The sequence below is a fragment of the Mastigoproctus giganteus genome, chromosome 4 (assembly GCF_048544385.1).
Source record: "Mastigoproctus giganteus isolate SK-2022 chromosome 4, ASM4854438v1, whole genome shotgun sequence".
Classification (NCBI taxonomy): Eukaryota; Metazoa; Arthropoda; class Arachnida; order Uropygi; family Thelyphonidae; genus Mastigoproctus; species Mastigoproctus giganteus.
In genome coordinates, this window is record NC_143578.1 from 191,707,042 (window position 1) to 191,722,076 (window position 15,035).

The 15,035-nt window shown below is 37.1% G+C and overlaps 1 protein-coding gene across 2 annotated transcripts in view; it reads right to left on the reverse strand.

Annotated features, from left to right (window-relative positions):
• Nucleotides 1–234: 234 nt before the first annotated feature.
• Nucleotides 235–15,035, reverse strand: part of Snrk (SNF related kinase) — a 152,893-nt gene continuing 138,092 nt past the window's right edge. Inside the window, exons 5-6 of one of the 2 annotated variants that reach the window (XM_090371949.1) lie at nt 811–2,351; nt 713–774 (exon numbers count right to left, since the gene is read on the reverse strand). In XM_090371949.1, the coding sequence (XP_090228075.1) occupies nt 713–774; nt 811–2,351 (1,603 nt within the window). Of the gene's footprint in view, nt 2,352–15,035 lie in introns of both variants that reach the window. The other variant, XM_090371948.1, reaches the window with a different exon arrangement.

Genomic DNA, 15,035 nt, shown 5'->3' on the forward strand with positions numbered 1-15,035 from the left:
GTAAATAAAACCATACCCATGTCCTAAATCAAGTTCTAATTATTTTACATGCACTCACGCACGCACGCATGCACATATACACACAAGAACTAATAAATAAAATAAAATAAAATATCAGTTATGTCTCTTCAACTGTAAAATTACATAATCATGGGCATTTGCACAGAATTTTTCATTGTCAATGCTAAAATGGACTATGCCCTTTGAAGGTATATAGCATATACACTAGTTCACAAAAATAAGTAAAGGGGATAAAACAATCTAATAAAGTGGTCACAAAATTACAAGTGCTCATATCAGGATACAGTAGCTGCCTGTATACTACTCATTTATCCATTATGCTATCTACAATTAAATTACAGGTAAAAACAAATGGAACCAAAAAATGAGATTATCCTACACTTATTTGATCCCTGGCAACAACAACAACAACAGCTGTAACAATGAAATTGTTTCATGAGAAACCTAAGATCGAGACTGAACTAAATACAATATATACCTAATGATTAACAAGACAGCAGTAATCATTTTGCATTTACAAGCTTACTTGTTAACCAGTAGGGAACAATACAATGAATGACAGAGTATACAATACAAAAAATATCTGTAGCAAATTAGACAAATGTGAAATGGTACATATATGCAACACATTTTAAAAAAATTCTGAAAAGCATTTAAGATATTCCACTTTAAACTTAATAATCAACAAATGTTAGCACAATGTACAACATTTGGAAGCCAATTTCATGTCCACAACAGCTTGCTGATTGCCTCCTGATGCACCAGCTCCATTTGTATTTTTCTTTGCACTGTCTCCTTTCTTCCATCCATTTTGGTTAATGTCCAACTGGTGTTTACTGTTTGACCTACTAGAATTCTGAACTAATTTTCCCAAACCCGAACTTCGATTTTTATCTATATCTTTAGTGTCTGGTTGTAAACTATGGGTATTAATTTCTTTGAGATTTTGGGTTTGTTGTAAAGAGCAAAGACCACTGTTCAAACTCAGGCTATTGCTAAGAGGATATTGGTATTTAATGGTACTATTCTCCTCTACAGATTTCTGATCTTCACATTTCTTTAAGGAAGTAGTTGGCCCATTTTCATCTACAATATGAGTTATTTCAGTAAGTGAAATGCTGTCTGAATGCAATACCGACCTTTCTTGAAATGGATAATGACTTATATCAGATGAGAGATCCCCACATGACATAGAATTAACTAATCTTGGTTGTGTGTCAGACAAGAAATCAAGGCTATCTGTACTATCAACTGAAAAGACAGCATGGTTGAAATGTGTATTTTTCATACCTTTACTGCATTCATCACATGTATGACCCTCATGGTCTGTATTTAAACCAGTCCCTGGGTTTGCACCAGTGCAGCTGCTAGAGTTATTAAAAGGTACAGCACCAGAAAAATCTGCTTCATTCCTGTTTTGTCCATTTTCACCACTACCATGTCCTTTTCCACCACCACTACTTCCACTAAAGTCATCCTCCAGGTCATCACACTTTTGATTGGCACTTTCCTGCAGTTTCCCTATTTTGGATTTCTGTCCCTCTTCTTCATCACTTACATCCAAACTACTACAACTAGCTGTCCTTGACTTTCCCAATTTATGATGTTCCATCATCTTAAGCATAACATGAGATATAACAGAACTATGCGAATGAAGTTTTGCGATATACATATTTTTTTTAGATGATCTTCTTCTGTTTGTTGCTATTTCCCCTTCTCCTTCTTTTTCTTCATTTATTTCATTAAGTGGCAATTGGGGTGAACTTTGTACAGAATGTAAACGACGACCATGGGGTGGAAGAGTTTTAAATTTTTGAGATGCTGCTGTTGAACAGGCAGATTGTTTTCCTAATGTTTTTGGTCTATTCTGAGGTGAGAGAGACAAAGCATTACTTGTTACAGGAAGAGAGAACACTGGTCTTGGATTAGACACCTTTGAAGAAGACAATGAAGATGTAATTTTAGGTGAAAGTGATTCATTTTCAGATTGTGGTACACTGCATGTGTAAATATATTCTGCAGATTGATCATATGGCTCACATAGCTGTTTGTTTTCTAAAAGAGGAGATTTTGTAGGAGAGGAACTAGCACTGGCAGTACTACAATTATCTTCTTCTTCCCTTACTATACTACATTTTCTCTGCAGAGGAAGTGGTGTAGTGGCAAAACCCTGAGACACTAAAGGAGAGGGGGGGGCAGGTCCAGGAGGAACAAGATGGGAGCCAAAGTGCCTTGCATCTAGTGGCTTGGAAGGTAAACAAGGAGATACAAGACTATCCACTGTTCCTAAAGGCCTTTCTTGAGCAGGAGATGGTACAGCAGAAGAAATCCTGTAAGTATTATATATATGTATTTAAGCAATATTTCAACATTAATAAACTGATTTCTCTGTCAAAAAAAAAAAAAAAAAAAAAAACAATAGTTAAGCCCAAATAATAAGTGTAAATCGCCGAATATTATCCACAGGTTATAAAAATACAGATACAAAGCACAAACTTACACTTTATTACCAATTAAATGATGCGTGAAAATTGGAAGAGTAAAATAATAATAATAATAATAATAATAATAATATTAGTAAAATAAAAATAAATTTATATTTATGTAGATAGCCTAATTAATATACATATCAAACATAATACTTTGTAATATGATTATAATTTTAAAGTCATTTAGTCTATTTATAGATTTTTCAATATTGTATAAAGGTATTCACAATCACTTGCACCAGTTTCGTTCAACACTCTGTTCAGGACAGCTACAGGAGAGCAAACTTCACGAATTTGGCATTTTATAACAGGAATTCATTTGGGTTAATCTTTGTTTTCCTAATCCTCCTTGTTGAAATTATCAGTAACAGACTGGGTAATTTCTTCTTATGTTAAAGCTGTAGTAACTACCTGTTTATAACAGATTGTACAAACAAAAATGCCCAACAAACCAAAAAATTGTTTTTGTTTTATAGTTGTGGCCTCCAGAAATGCACTTTAGAAAAATATCAGAGGTGTTCAAAATTGATTCCTATAACCGAAGATGTGATTCTAACAAACGATGGAAAGTGTAGTTCATTTTACTGATTTGAATCGGTTCTTCGAAATTTGATTCTCTGAAGTGGCTGACTCTAATAACCAGTGATCACTATAACTAGCATTTATTGTAATTGTGTTCTGAAGGAATGGGAATGCAGTTTCTACTTTTAGCAGTTCCTTGTTAATTTATACCTTTTTTTTTTTTTTTTTTTTTTGTGTTTTTTATTTTGTGTGTTTTTTATTCTGAATTCTGATAGCTCTTGCTTTACAATGCATTACACTACCTTAAATGCTGTTTGTTTGTTTGTTACTTGGTTTTTAAAAGCATTAGCAACTAAGACCATATTGCTCCGGGATATGCGGTGGTCATTCCCTTGACCTTTCCGCATCCTCCGTATTTGGTGGTGACAGGCTCGAACCCCGGTCTAATCAAGAAGCGTGTGCTACGCACTGCTGCTCCTTCCCACCTGGCTACGGAGGCGCCTACCTTAAATGCAAAAATATACTCCATCTATAAACAATATTTATTTTATTATAGCAGAATAAGTCCAGGTATCACATTAACAGGGCTGCAAATTTTACCTATATATCTGGATAAAATATAATCATGACAGAAACTGGATTCTTTTCACTTACTGATATACTGTATAAAAAATAATTCATTGTTTCCATTTCTTTTAAAAAAAGTTATCCTTTATTTAAATAACAAAATAGAAGAGTAAAGGGAAAATATTTATAGCTTAGCAGGTGGATTTTCCCCAGTAGGGGCCTGTTCTATGGAATGATTTTCTTTATGGAATTCTGAAAATTTAAATTAAATTAAAAACAAATTCATGAAAAAATAAATAAATCAGAAAAAAATCATAAAAAAAAAAAAAAAAAAAAAAAAGAAAGGATATAAGCCCACCCATCACAATAATTCCAAGAGGTAAGTTGTTGGAGATTTTTTCCTCTATCATTTCTGGAGGTCGAAATAAGTGATTATGTATTAAACAGACTGCATAAAAGGAGACAGGTGAACAGATTTTTATTTTTAAATCTGCATACTTTGAACTGTGGCAGGGCATATTTTGAAGGCAGGTTAGAAATCTTTTGGTTTGTTGATCACAATTAATTATTATCAAGGACAATAAAATAAAATGATTTGATATTTTATTTTGCAGATCCACCAATAAAACTAGGAAATGGGTTACATGACACTGCTCTACACCTATTTATGTATCAATCGAACCAATTTCAAAAATTTTTAGATCTGAATCCCAAAAAACTTTGAATATTATAAGAAATTTGACAATATTTAACAAAAAGCAATTCTGTCTTTAATTTTAAAAGAAATTTTAGGTGTGGCGGTGGGGGAAGAACATAAAGACTATTAACATAGAGCACCTGAAAACTGAGATAATTTAGATATTTATATTCATAAGAATGCAGATAGATATGCCAGATGTGCGTGCATGCATGCATGCATGGTCATATGAACCAATGATACTTCTTCTTTCAAATATATTTACATAGCTGTCAAACTTTTGGCTTTCAAAAAGCTGATGTTTAGATATTTGTAGGCAAGAGAAAAATGGAAAAGACAGTAAAAAAAAAAAAAAAAAGGTTTTTTTTTTTTTTTTCCCTTAAAGTCCACACTGCATTATAAATTAAGTTTCACTAACAAAATATACATTTTATATTAAAGCACATCCATAGGATTGCTTACCAGTACAGCCCACTCTTAAAAATTAGCTTACCTCAGTTTTCTGTTTGTGGATTTCTGTTTGGATTTTCATTTAGGCATCAACTAATCAAGATACCTTTAAGAAAAATACTGCTAAAGCTTTGCCCTCTTCAGAAATGCAGTCAAAATTTTGTTTATAACAATGACATTGTTGTTCAGCCTTGATTGTCAAGAGCATTTCCAAAAGTGCAGACTATGAAAGAGATTTAATTTAGTTTTCCCTGCCCACTCCTACTAAGTTCGATATGCTCTGACCATTGCTATAAGGAATTATTAAAAATTTGTATTTGAAATACTGATTAAGTGCAGGGATAGCAGAGATATGGCATCATTCAGACATAAGGGATGCTGAATTTGAATATGGGATATACAATGTAAACAGGAAGGGCACACAGGACAGGACAGGACAGGAGGGGTTATACCCTTAGTTAAGAAGCATATTAAATCTGAGGCAGTCTGGTGTGATGTAATCACTGGGAAAACAAAACTGAGAGTAGGAGGGTGTTTTGGCCTAATGATGCTGATGAATAAATGAACAGATGTACAGAGAAATAGAGTGGGCCAGTAAATCAGAATATCTTAGAATGGGGAATTTTAACTTTCCAGCTGTCAACTGGAATGTGTGATTTGATCACTCACACACTAGCCAGACTTTTTATAGATTTCTTGAATGACTGTTTTCTACAGCATGTTAGAAATGCAAGAAGAGGAAGCAATACTCTTGATTTGATTATCAGAGTGTTTCTTCATGCATTAAGAATATGCACATAAAAGGCCCAATGGGTGGCAGTGATCATGGTGTAGTAATGTGGAATTTAATTAAAGACATAACTACTGTCAATTGTAAAGGGAAAAGCTTTTGCTTTGGTAAGGGTGACTACAGTGGTCTTAAACAGTTTTTAATTTCTATGCAGTGGGATAAACTGGTGATGTTACCAAAAGCAAATTCTAAATGGAACAAGCTTTTCATACCATGGAGAAATACTCTTTGAGGCTTAGACCTAAATGGATGCCCGATGTACTACTGAGACATAGCAGAGAATAAAAGTGCATTCCGTGTAATCAAGTCACAAAGGAAGTCAGACAAGCTAAGGAAGATTATGAGAAATCTCTGGCAAAGCATGCCATGAGAAGCAGCAAAAACATCTATGCTTATACTAACAGTAGAAGGAAGGGGTTAAATCACATTGGGCCACTTGATGTCAATGGCTTAACTGTTGATGACCCTACCCAGGTTGCTGAAAAATGAATAGATAATTTGCATCTATATTCACACATGAGGAATTCTTTAGGAAAGAGGATGCCACAAGTTTATTAAACTCCAATGGGGAACTAAATGACTGTGGGTTTTTTTTTTGGTTTTGATTTTATTGGCACATTAGCAACTAAGGCTATAATGCGCCAAGACCAAACTTTATGATAACTGAAAGGAAAGTGGAAGAGAAATTGTTGAAGCTGAACATAAAAAAGGCACCCGGGGCAGTCGGAATCTATCCAATTATATTAAGTGAGGCAGCAAAGGAGATAAGCAAACCCTTAGCTATAATTATAAGAGCATCCTTGAATTTAGAGGAGGTCCCTATGGACTGGAGAAGTGCAAATATATCTCCAATTCATAAAGGTGAATCAAAACATCTGGTGAGTATGGGCTTGGCATCTCTCTCTCTCTCTCTCTCTCTCTCTCTCTCTCTCTCTCTCTCTCTCTCAGGGTCCTGAGCTGGATATCAGCATTCTTCTCTTTCTTTCTTGGCAATTCCCTTCTACTTCCCTCTCTCTCTCTCTCTCTCTCAGGGTAATTCAAATTTTTTTTTTTTTCCCCGGCTGGTGCAGCATAAGCCTCAGGCTTCTTTGCATCATATGGCAAATAATAATAAGGCGACAAGGGTACAAATGGTGATATGTACAACAATATCACCTTTTGTGCCATTAAAAGATATTTTCTCATCTTTTAATGATGTCATTTACCTTTGCCCCCCGGCATACATATCCTGATCATAGTCCACCTATCCTTCTCAAACAACATTTTTTTTTCCCTGACAACAGACCCACCGACAATAACCACTTCCTGTGGAATCAGCGTATTCTGCCTTGGATAATGGCACTGTGTTGCCTGATGCACAAGTATGAGCTCTGGCATTCAGTTTGGCAGCTGAGAGCTTGATGGGTCCCCCATTTTATTTCCTTTGAGGGCATCTTACCCTACTATTCAAACTCTCATAAACACCCATCAGAATGCTGAGTTGGCTCCTAATTTCTTCTCACACTCTGCACCAAACACACAAACAAAGACCACCCTCGATTGTATCATGTCATGTCAGGCCATGATTTGTAGACGAGTTTCCCCCCCACCCCCTTGGTTCTACCCTGAGCTACAGCACTCCAGCTACTTTGTGCCTGTTGCTTTGCTGCTCTAGTGTGGAGTATGATTTCCATTTATATGCAATTTTTCCATTTTTATATGGAATAGAACGAAAATGGAATTGTAACATGGAATAGTAGGGTTGTTTTTAGCTAAGAAATTTAACTTTTTAGTAAGGATATAACTAATTTAAAACTGTGATTGAACAGTATAGTATAACATACTAATCGATTTATTTGATTAATTGACAATACTACACTAAGCTAAGCTAATAGATTCCTAAATGTAGTGATACATATCATGGTATAAATTTTTACTTTATACCTTAAGCTACAAGTTCAAGATATATGTTATACTATACTGTTGCAATCACAGTTTTAAATTAGTTATATCCTTATTAAAAAATTAAATTTCTTAGCTAAAAACCAAAATATATATGGCTAACAAGTGATTAGAACCTTCAGGCTACTTATTTATCACAATTCAACCCTAGTATTATTCCATGTTACATTCAATCCTACTATTCCATGTTACAATATTTACAATACATGTTATAATATTTGCAGCAAAATACCAATATACAATTTAGTGGTATGAATAATAAGTAATAATTCATAAAATCACTAGCTAAATTTAAAAATAAGCTAACAAATGTGACTAAGGCTATTAAACTATTTGTCAAACACAATTTAATATGTTAATTAATCAACAAGACCATAAAATTTTCCAAAAAAACTTATCTGTTCCCACAATCTCAAAATTCTTCACCCATTCACATGTACTTTCAAAGTCAACACTTCCCATATCACCTGTCCATCCCTTCTAACATTTTGTACAGTTCTTCCTTGAACTTATTCAAACTACCCATTTCTACAACACTAGATGGGAGTTTGTTTCTGCAATCAACCACCCACTGGCCAAAGTTGTTAACTACAACTACAAGCTTCCTCTTCAACCAGCTAATACAACTTCCAGGGAGAAAGCACCTATAGCACGCAATTTTCACCACACATGACCACCATGGCAAGCACATGATGTTCTGTATTTTACAATAACGCTTAACTATCACAACTGAGGAAGGATGACATCTGGCTGAAAGCTTTTATGTGTATATAACTTTTTTTTGTTATTTTGTTCTATTAGTCATTAAATGATTTTAATCCAACCATTTATATTTATTTCCTGGTTTCCCGGTGATGCAGTATACTGTGTATCATGAATCACGTAGGCCTTTTCCCTGATATTTGAATAATGAATAACTAAATCAGGAATAATTTTTCATTCTAATTTGTAGATAATTACTTTCGTATTCATGCTGATCTTTAACATATTCAAACTTTCAGAATCACTTTAAAATGCCTTTCCTCTGCTAAAATGACAAACACTTATTTTTTTACGCTGAATCGCTGCTTTACCTGAAACGCAGGAATTCGGGAAGTACGTATCTTAGCTATCAAATGCAAACGTCTTCATGCAAATTAAACTCAACATCTAAGATGAGCAGCAACTTAAGTGTTTATACATATTCTGAATCACCTGTATACATAGTACTGCTAATGCCTTTTTTGTAATAACTACAAACAAACAGAAAGCTATTTATGTTATTTATAGAAATATTTCTATTGATATACTGGTAAACAAAATTCAGCAATGTTAATCAAAATGGCCATTCTCTAATTCTTCCCCCCCTCAAGCTTTAAACAGTTTTTCTGTCAAAAAGGCCACTCATCTATCACAGTATGCATAGCATGAAAGTTAAAGCCCATGGCAGATTGCAATTCTACCCTGGACTCCAACTCTAACCACCATCTGTATTCCAGTAAGTTCAAGTCATGGCTTACAAAAGCCTATTCCAAAGGTGTGATTAAAGGCTATACTTATATCTCAACATTAAGAGTAGGAGCTGAATCCTGCTGATAGGTCCAACAGCTCCTTGGAAAATAGCTTGCTTATGTAGTTTTGTAACCTTCTTTCTCATTTCTGCAAGGTACACTTCTCCAGAAGTAAGAACATTTATTAACAGCAATGCAGGACATTATTCCTGCTTCAACCAAAACACCACTGAAACAACATGTTGACCCATCTTCACCTTATGCCTATATCATCAGCAACCTGTACTTCTAATATTGGTGTACATGCAAGTATACATGCATGTACACCAATATGCAAGTATACATGCGCCTGTTCTTACTCCTAGTTACCTGAACACAGCCCATGTATTTACTTATTCCATGATGACTCCCAGTAGCTCTTGAAATTCCCAGCAAATTGCTCTCTAGGCTGCTGCTCATTACAATAGAAGCAGTGCAAGAATCACTTTCACCTCTGCCTCTGGCTACTGTTAATCTTTTAGTCTGTGAATCTCCCCAAGCTACCAGTTTTCTGACCCGCCTAACACTGCCTCGATAGCATCAGCAAATATTCTTGCACCCTTTTTATTTAATTGTATTCCATCCATGTTGAAGCAATCTCTCCTGTTAGCAAGCACTGAGTATGCTGAAAAAATTCTACCCCATGAGCCTTGCACAATCTCTCAGAACTGATTGACAAGGTTCTCATTATACTTCCTATCGTGTCTAGGCCGAATTGTAGACAGTTTGAAATTTAACCCTAACTCGCAACTTTTTTTTTCAGCATTAGCCTGTACTTGTTAAGCAAATCTGCAGATCTCTTACTCTTAAAGTCATTAGTGCCAACGTGTACAACAACATCACCTTTTGTGCCCTTAAAAAATGATATCTTCCCTAGATCATCAACTTTCGTCCCTGGCAGACACCCTGGTCCTGTTCCCCCTATCATTTATGCATGATATATTCCCTGTCTCCCTGACAATAGTCACCAACAATAACTACTTCCTATGCGACCAGCTGATTTTGCCTTGGAGATTGCCACTATGTTGAATGATGCACAGGAGTGAGTGCTGGCATTGAGTTGGGCAGCCGAGAGCTTGATGAGCCTCTCATTAATTTTTTTCAAGGGCATATACCCTACACCTCAAGCAGATGCCCATCAGCACGCTGTGTTGGTGCCTAATTTCTTCAGTCTCTGCACCTAGCATGCACAAAGACATCCTCCTTGTCTAGATCATGTCCTGTTCTAGACAGGTCTGCAAACATTCACATTTTGCACATTTTTTTAGACTGATGCGTTGGAGAATCGCCCCTTTCAGTTTTCCTGCGAGCCACAGTACTACCACTACTTTGTGCTCGCTGCTTTACTGTTCTAGTCTGAGTCATGATTCCGTTTAAGTTTAATTTAATTAACAATGAAATTTAATAAATAAGATTAATAAATTTTACTGACTAAATTCACTGGAAATTCACGGTAAATTTTACTGATTAAAAAAAGGTTGGGTAAAAAAAAAAAAAAAAAAAAACTTGCTTCTTGTCCAAATGATAGCTGAGCATTCTGGTTTCTTGCCAAAGCAATTGGCTGAAACTTTTGCCAATTTCTGTTCCCAACTTTGCCAAAACAAGATGTTTTTCTGTTGCCACTTCAGCCAAGGATAAAGACATTGTATGAAACCATTGTGGGAATCCTGTTGTCTCAAGTTTACCAATCATGTTAGACAGGCAACTTATGCGATTGAGACCTGCTAATGTTACCCCTGGGGCTCACATCTGGTGAGTATGGGCTTGGCACATCCAGGGTCCTGAGCTGAATATCATCATTCTTCTCTATCTTGGTGATTCCTTTCTACTTCTGACTCTTGTTTTCTCTCTCTCTCTCTCTCTCTCTCTCTCAGGGTAATTCAGAAACTTTTTTTTTTTTGGCTGGTGCAGCATAAGCTTCAGGCTTCCTTGCACCATATGGCTGCTAATAATAATAATAATAATAATAATAACCTTGAGGTTGTCACAGACATTCTCTCAGATATGCCAGACAAGCTGTACTTGCTACCTGGGAGTCTAAAACGCTGATAGAACTGATATTCGGGTGACACACAAGTCAAGTGGACCCAATTTCGGCGAAGTCCGGACGGTCTGTGACAGCCTAATCCTCTGCTTGCACCTTCACGATGGTGGGACTGTTAGTAATCCTGGGTATAACCCCCATGCACAAGTACATGGTGGGTGACCACCCAGGTGTGAACCAACGTAAGCAGGGGTCGAGGTGTGGCGCCCACACCACATGGAGGAACGCCAGGCAGTACTAGGTGGAAGATGACTCTCATCAACCGGTGAAATACCACCACTTTGCTTATTGGAGGCTTGAAGTGGTGGAACCCATGTTTAGTCTCTAGAGCTAAGTTCTGGTCAACCCTTCCCTATCTCTTCCATCATGCAGTATGATTGATGACTTTTGAGGTATGATGAACGTTGTGGCGAGATCCAATATTCCTTACATTTCGAGGGTACAGCTCTAAAACGGTTTTCGCAGGCCGGCCGCTAGTTAGTACACCGGACCGGACCTATTGGTAACTCTCTAGGAGGCTTCCGGATCAGCTAGTGTATAATCTTGCTACCTCTACTCTGCCAGATAGTGACTGGAGGGAGTACGAGTAGTGTGTATGCGGGGAGCATTGTCGAGGCCACGTTATGTCAAGGATCTGGGTATATTCTTACCACACGTACGCCATATCCAAAAATTTCATTACTTCATACAGCATGTCCCACCCACTTTTTCTTACTATTGAATACACCATGAATTGTCAAACTAATAGAGCAAGCTTATCTGCGAAAAGATCTAAACCTTCCAAGGACTTCCTAATTCATTTCACAAATATACGTGGTCTCAATTCTAATCTCAACGATGTCCATTTCCACTTGCAGTCTGCCAAACCTCACGTACTTTTTCTGACAGAATCTCAGTTATCGGTTGATTCAACTACTGCTCATCTCAGATGCCCAAATTATTCGCTGTATGATTCCTTTCGCCTCAAAGGTGGTACTTGTGCATATGTCCGTTCTGATATTCCCTGTCAGAGACCTGGCAATTTGGAATCTCCTCTCTTTGATCTTCTCTGGCTTAAAATCTCTCTACCTCATTGTGTCAAATTCATCTGTTGTCTCTACCGTTCTCCCAACTCGACTAATCACTTGGAGCTCTTTGACTTCCTCTCGTTGCAACTTGACTTTCTCCAGTCCAACTCTCCTAACAGTGAGGTAATTTTCCTTGGTGATTTTAATGTTCACAACCCCAGCTGGATTCCGTTTTCTAGTCACACTGACCCAGCAGGTCGAGATGCTGAGGCTTTTGCAATTACTAATGACCTAGCACAGATTGTTCATTTACCTACAAGAATACCGGACAATCCAAATCATACAGCCAATACGCTTGATCTTTTTCTCACAAACAACCCTTCTAAGTACACGGTCGAAGTGAGAGCTCCTTTAGGCACTTCAGATCACAACTTGGTGATTGCCTCTTCTCCAATGGAACCTTTATCTCATGGCTATTCCCAACCTCGTGTTGTTTGGCATTACAAGAATGCAAAATGGGATGACCTGCGAGACTTCTTTTCTTCTTTTCCTTGGTCGGATTACTGTTTCAAAACTTCTGATGTCAACATTTGCTCAGATCGGGTCAGTGAAATTATTCTTGCAGGAATGGAATCCTTTATCCCACACTCCACTCTAAAATCTCGTCCTTTATCTAAACCTTGGTTTTCCAATAAATGTGCTAAGGCTGTCCAAGAGAAGAATGTTGCATATCGTAATTGGCTTGTTTCTAATTCTTCAGTTTCATTTTCTGCCTACACCAAAGCTCGCAACAATTGTAAAGCAGTTATTAATCAGTCCAAACTACAGTTTGAACAGGCTAAGAGTAGAAAACTTGGCTACCCTAATGGTAGCCAAGCATTCTGGTCTCTTGCCAAAGCTATTGGCCGCAACTTTTGCCCATCTCTGCTCCCACCTCTGTCCAAACCAGATGGTTCTGTTGTCACTTCAGCCAAGGATAAAGCTGACCTGCTAGCATCCCATTTTTCTTCAACTCATGTATTAATGATCTTGGTAAAACACCTCCCACCATTCCCAACACACTCCATTCAATGCCTCCTGTGGTCTTCCCTCAAAAGGATATCAGAAGGATTTTGATGAATCTCGATGCTAAGAAAGCTCCAGGTCCTGATGGTGTTTCTCCACTTGTTCTCAAAACCTGTGCTCCTGAACTTACTCCTATTCTTTGCCGCCTTTTTTCACTTTCTTATTCTAAAGGTGTTTTTCCTTCTGCTTGGAAATTTGCTCATATCCAGCCAGTTCCTAAAAAGGGTGACAAATCCCTCCCATCCAATTATCGTCCCATTGCAATTACTTCTACTCTTTCTAAAGTAATGGAGAAATGAATTAACTGCCAACTCTTAAACTACCTAGAAACCTTCCGTCTGATCAACGATCACCAGTATGGATTCCTTCAGTGTCGACCCACTGGTGATATTCTGGCTTATGTTACCCATTTATGGACTAATTCAATGGAAAGGTTCGGTGAAACACAAGTAGTTGCTCTTGACATCTCAAAGGCTTTTGATCGTGTTTGGTATAAAGGTCTTCTAAACAAGCTTCCATCTTATGGTTTTTAGTTATTGGTTATCCAGTTTTCTCTCTGATCGCTCACTGAGGGTGATGGTTGATGGCTCTCTGTCTTCTAACTTCTCCACTAATGCCGCTGTCCCCCAAGGTTCAGTTCTTTCCCCCATTCTTTTCCTTTTGTATATCAATGATCTTCTTCCATTGACTGGAAATCCTATCCATAGTTTTGCCGATAATAGCACATTGCATTCAACTTTCCATTTTGAGAAACCTTGTCCTGCTCAATCAGCTTCAACTTCTCGAAAATCTGCTACCAATTCCTTAAATGCCGATCTTCAGGTAATTCTCCAGTGGGGCAAAGACAACTTAGTTGATTTCAACCCTTCTAAAACTCAGTCTTGTCTTATATCTCGCAAAAAGGATTCTTCTGCTCCTATGCTTATCTTTAGTGACACTTCAATTTCTAGGCAAAAGGATATATCCCTTTTGGGGATTACCCTGACTTCCAATCTCTCTTGGCACAAGCACATTACAAATATTGCTTCCTCTGCATCTAAAAAACTTGGTTTTCTCTTTTGTTCTCGGCGTTACTTTTCTTCCAAACAGCTGCTCACTCTGTATAAATCGCAAATCCGCCCTGCCATGGAATATTGTTCCCACATCTGGGGTGGTGCCCCCAAAACCTCTCTCAGGCTTCTTGATTCCTTTCAGAAGAGGGCAGTTAGGTTAATTAATGATTCATCTCTAACAGAGTCTCTCCACTCGCTGTCTCATAGACGCATTGTTTCTGCTTCATGCCTCTTCTACAGATACTTCCATGGGCACTGTTCTTCTGAATTAGCTTCTATAATTCCTGCTCTCTCTTTCAAAACAGTCCGAACACGTGCCGCCACCAGGCAACATCCATTTACTGTCCAACTTCAAACCCACAGAACGAACTTTTCATCTTCCTCATTTATTCATTCAACTGCCGTTTTCTGGAACAGCCTTCCTTCATACGTATTTCCTGAAAATTACAATCTACAGAAGTTCAAGTCCAATGTCAACAAATATCTTCTTTCGTCTTCTCAATCTCCAACCCAAGCACGGTACTAAGTACTATAGGTTCTAATACCTCTCGTGTTTGGGGTTCACATAAAAAAAAAAAAAAAAAACCTTCCTAGAATGGTAAGCATAAGCTTGACATTTTAACGATAAGCTTTTTCTTCAATAGCAAAGGTTTTCTGGTCTGTAAAGAGAATAACTGTCTACTTTTTGTTCAATGGAGAAGTGTTTCAACTGAAATTTCTGACTGCTTTTAGAGCAAAAGTTAAAACCTGCATTATATTCGTATATAAAGGATGTATCATTAGATCTGATTTTAATTAAGCTTGACATGGTTCTTGGTAATATTCTAATTTCTTTGGCAATAACCTCTTGTCTGCAAAAGG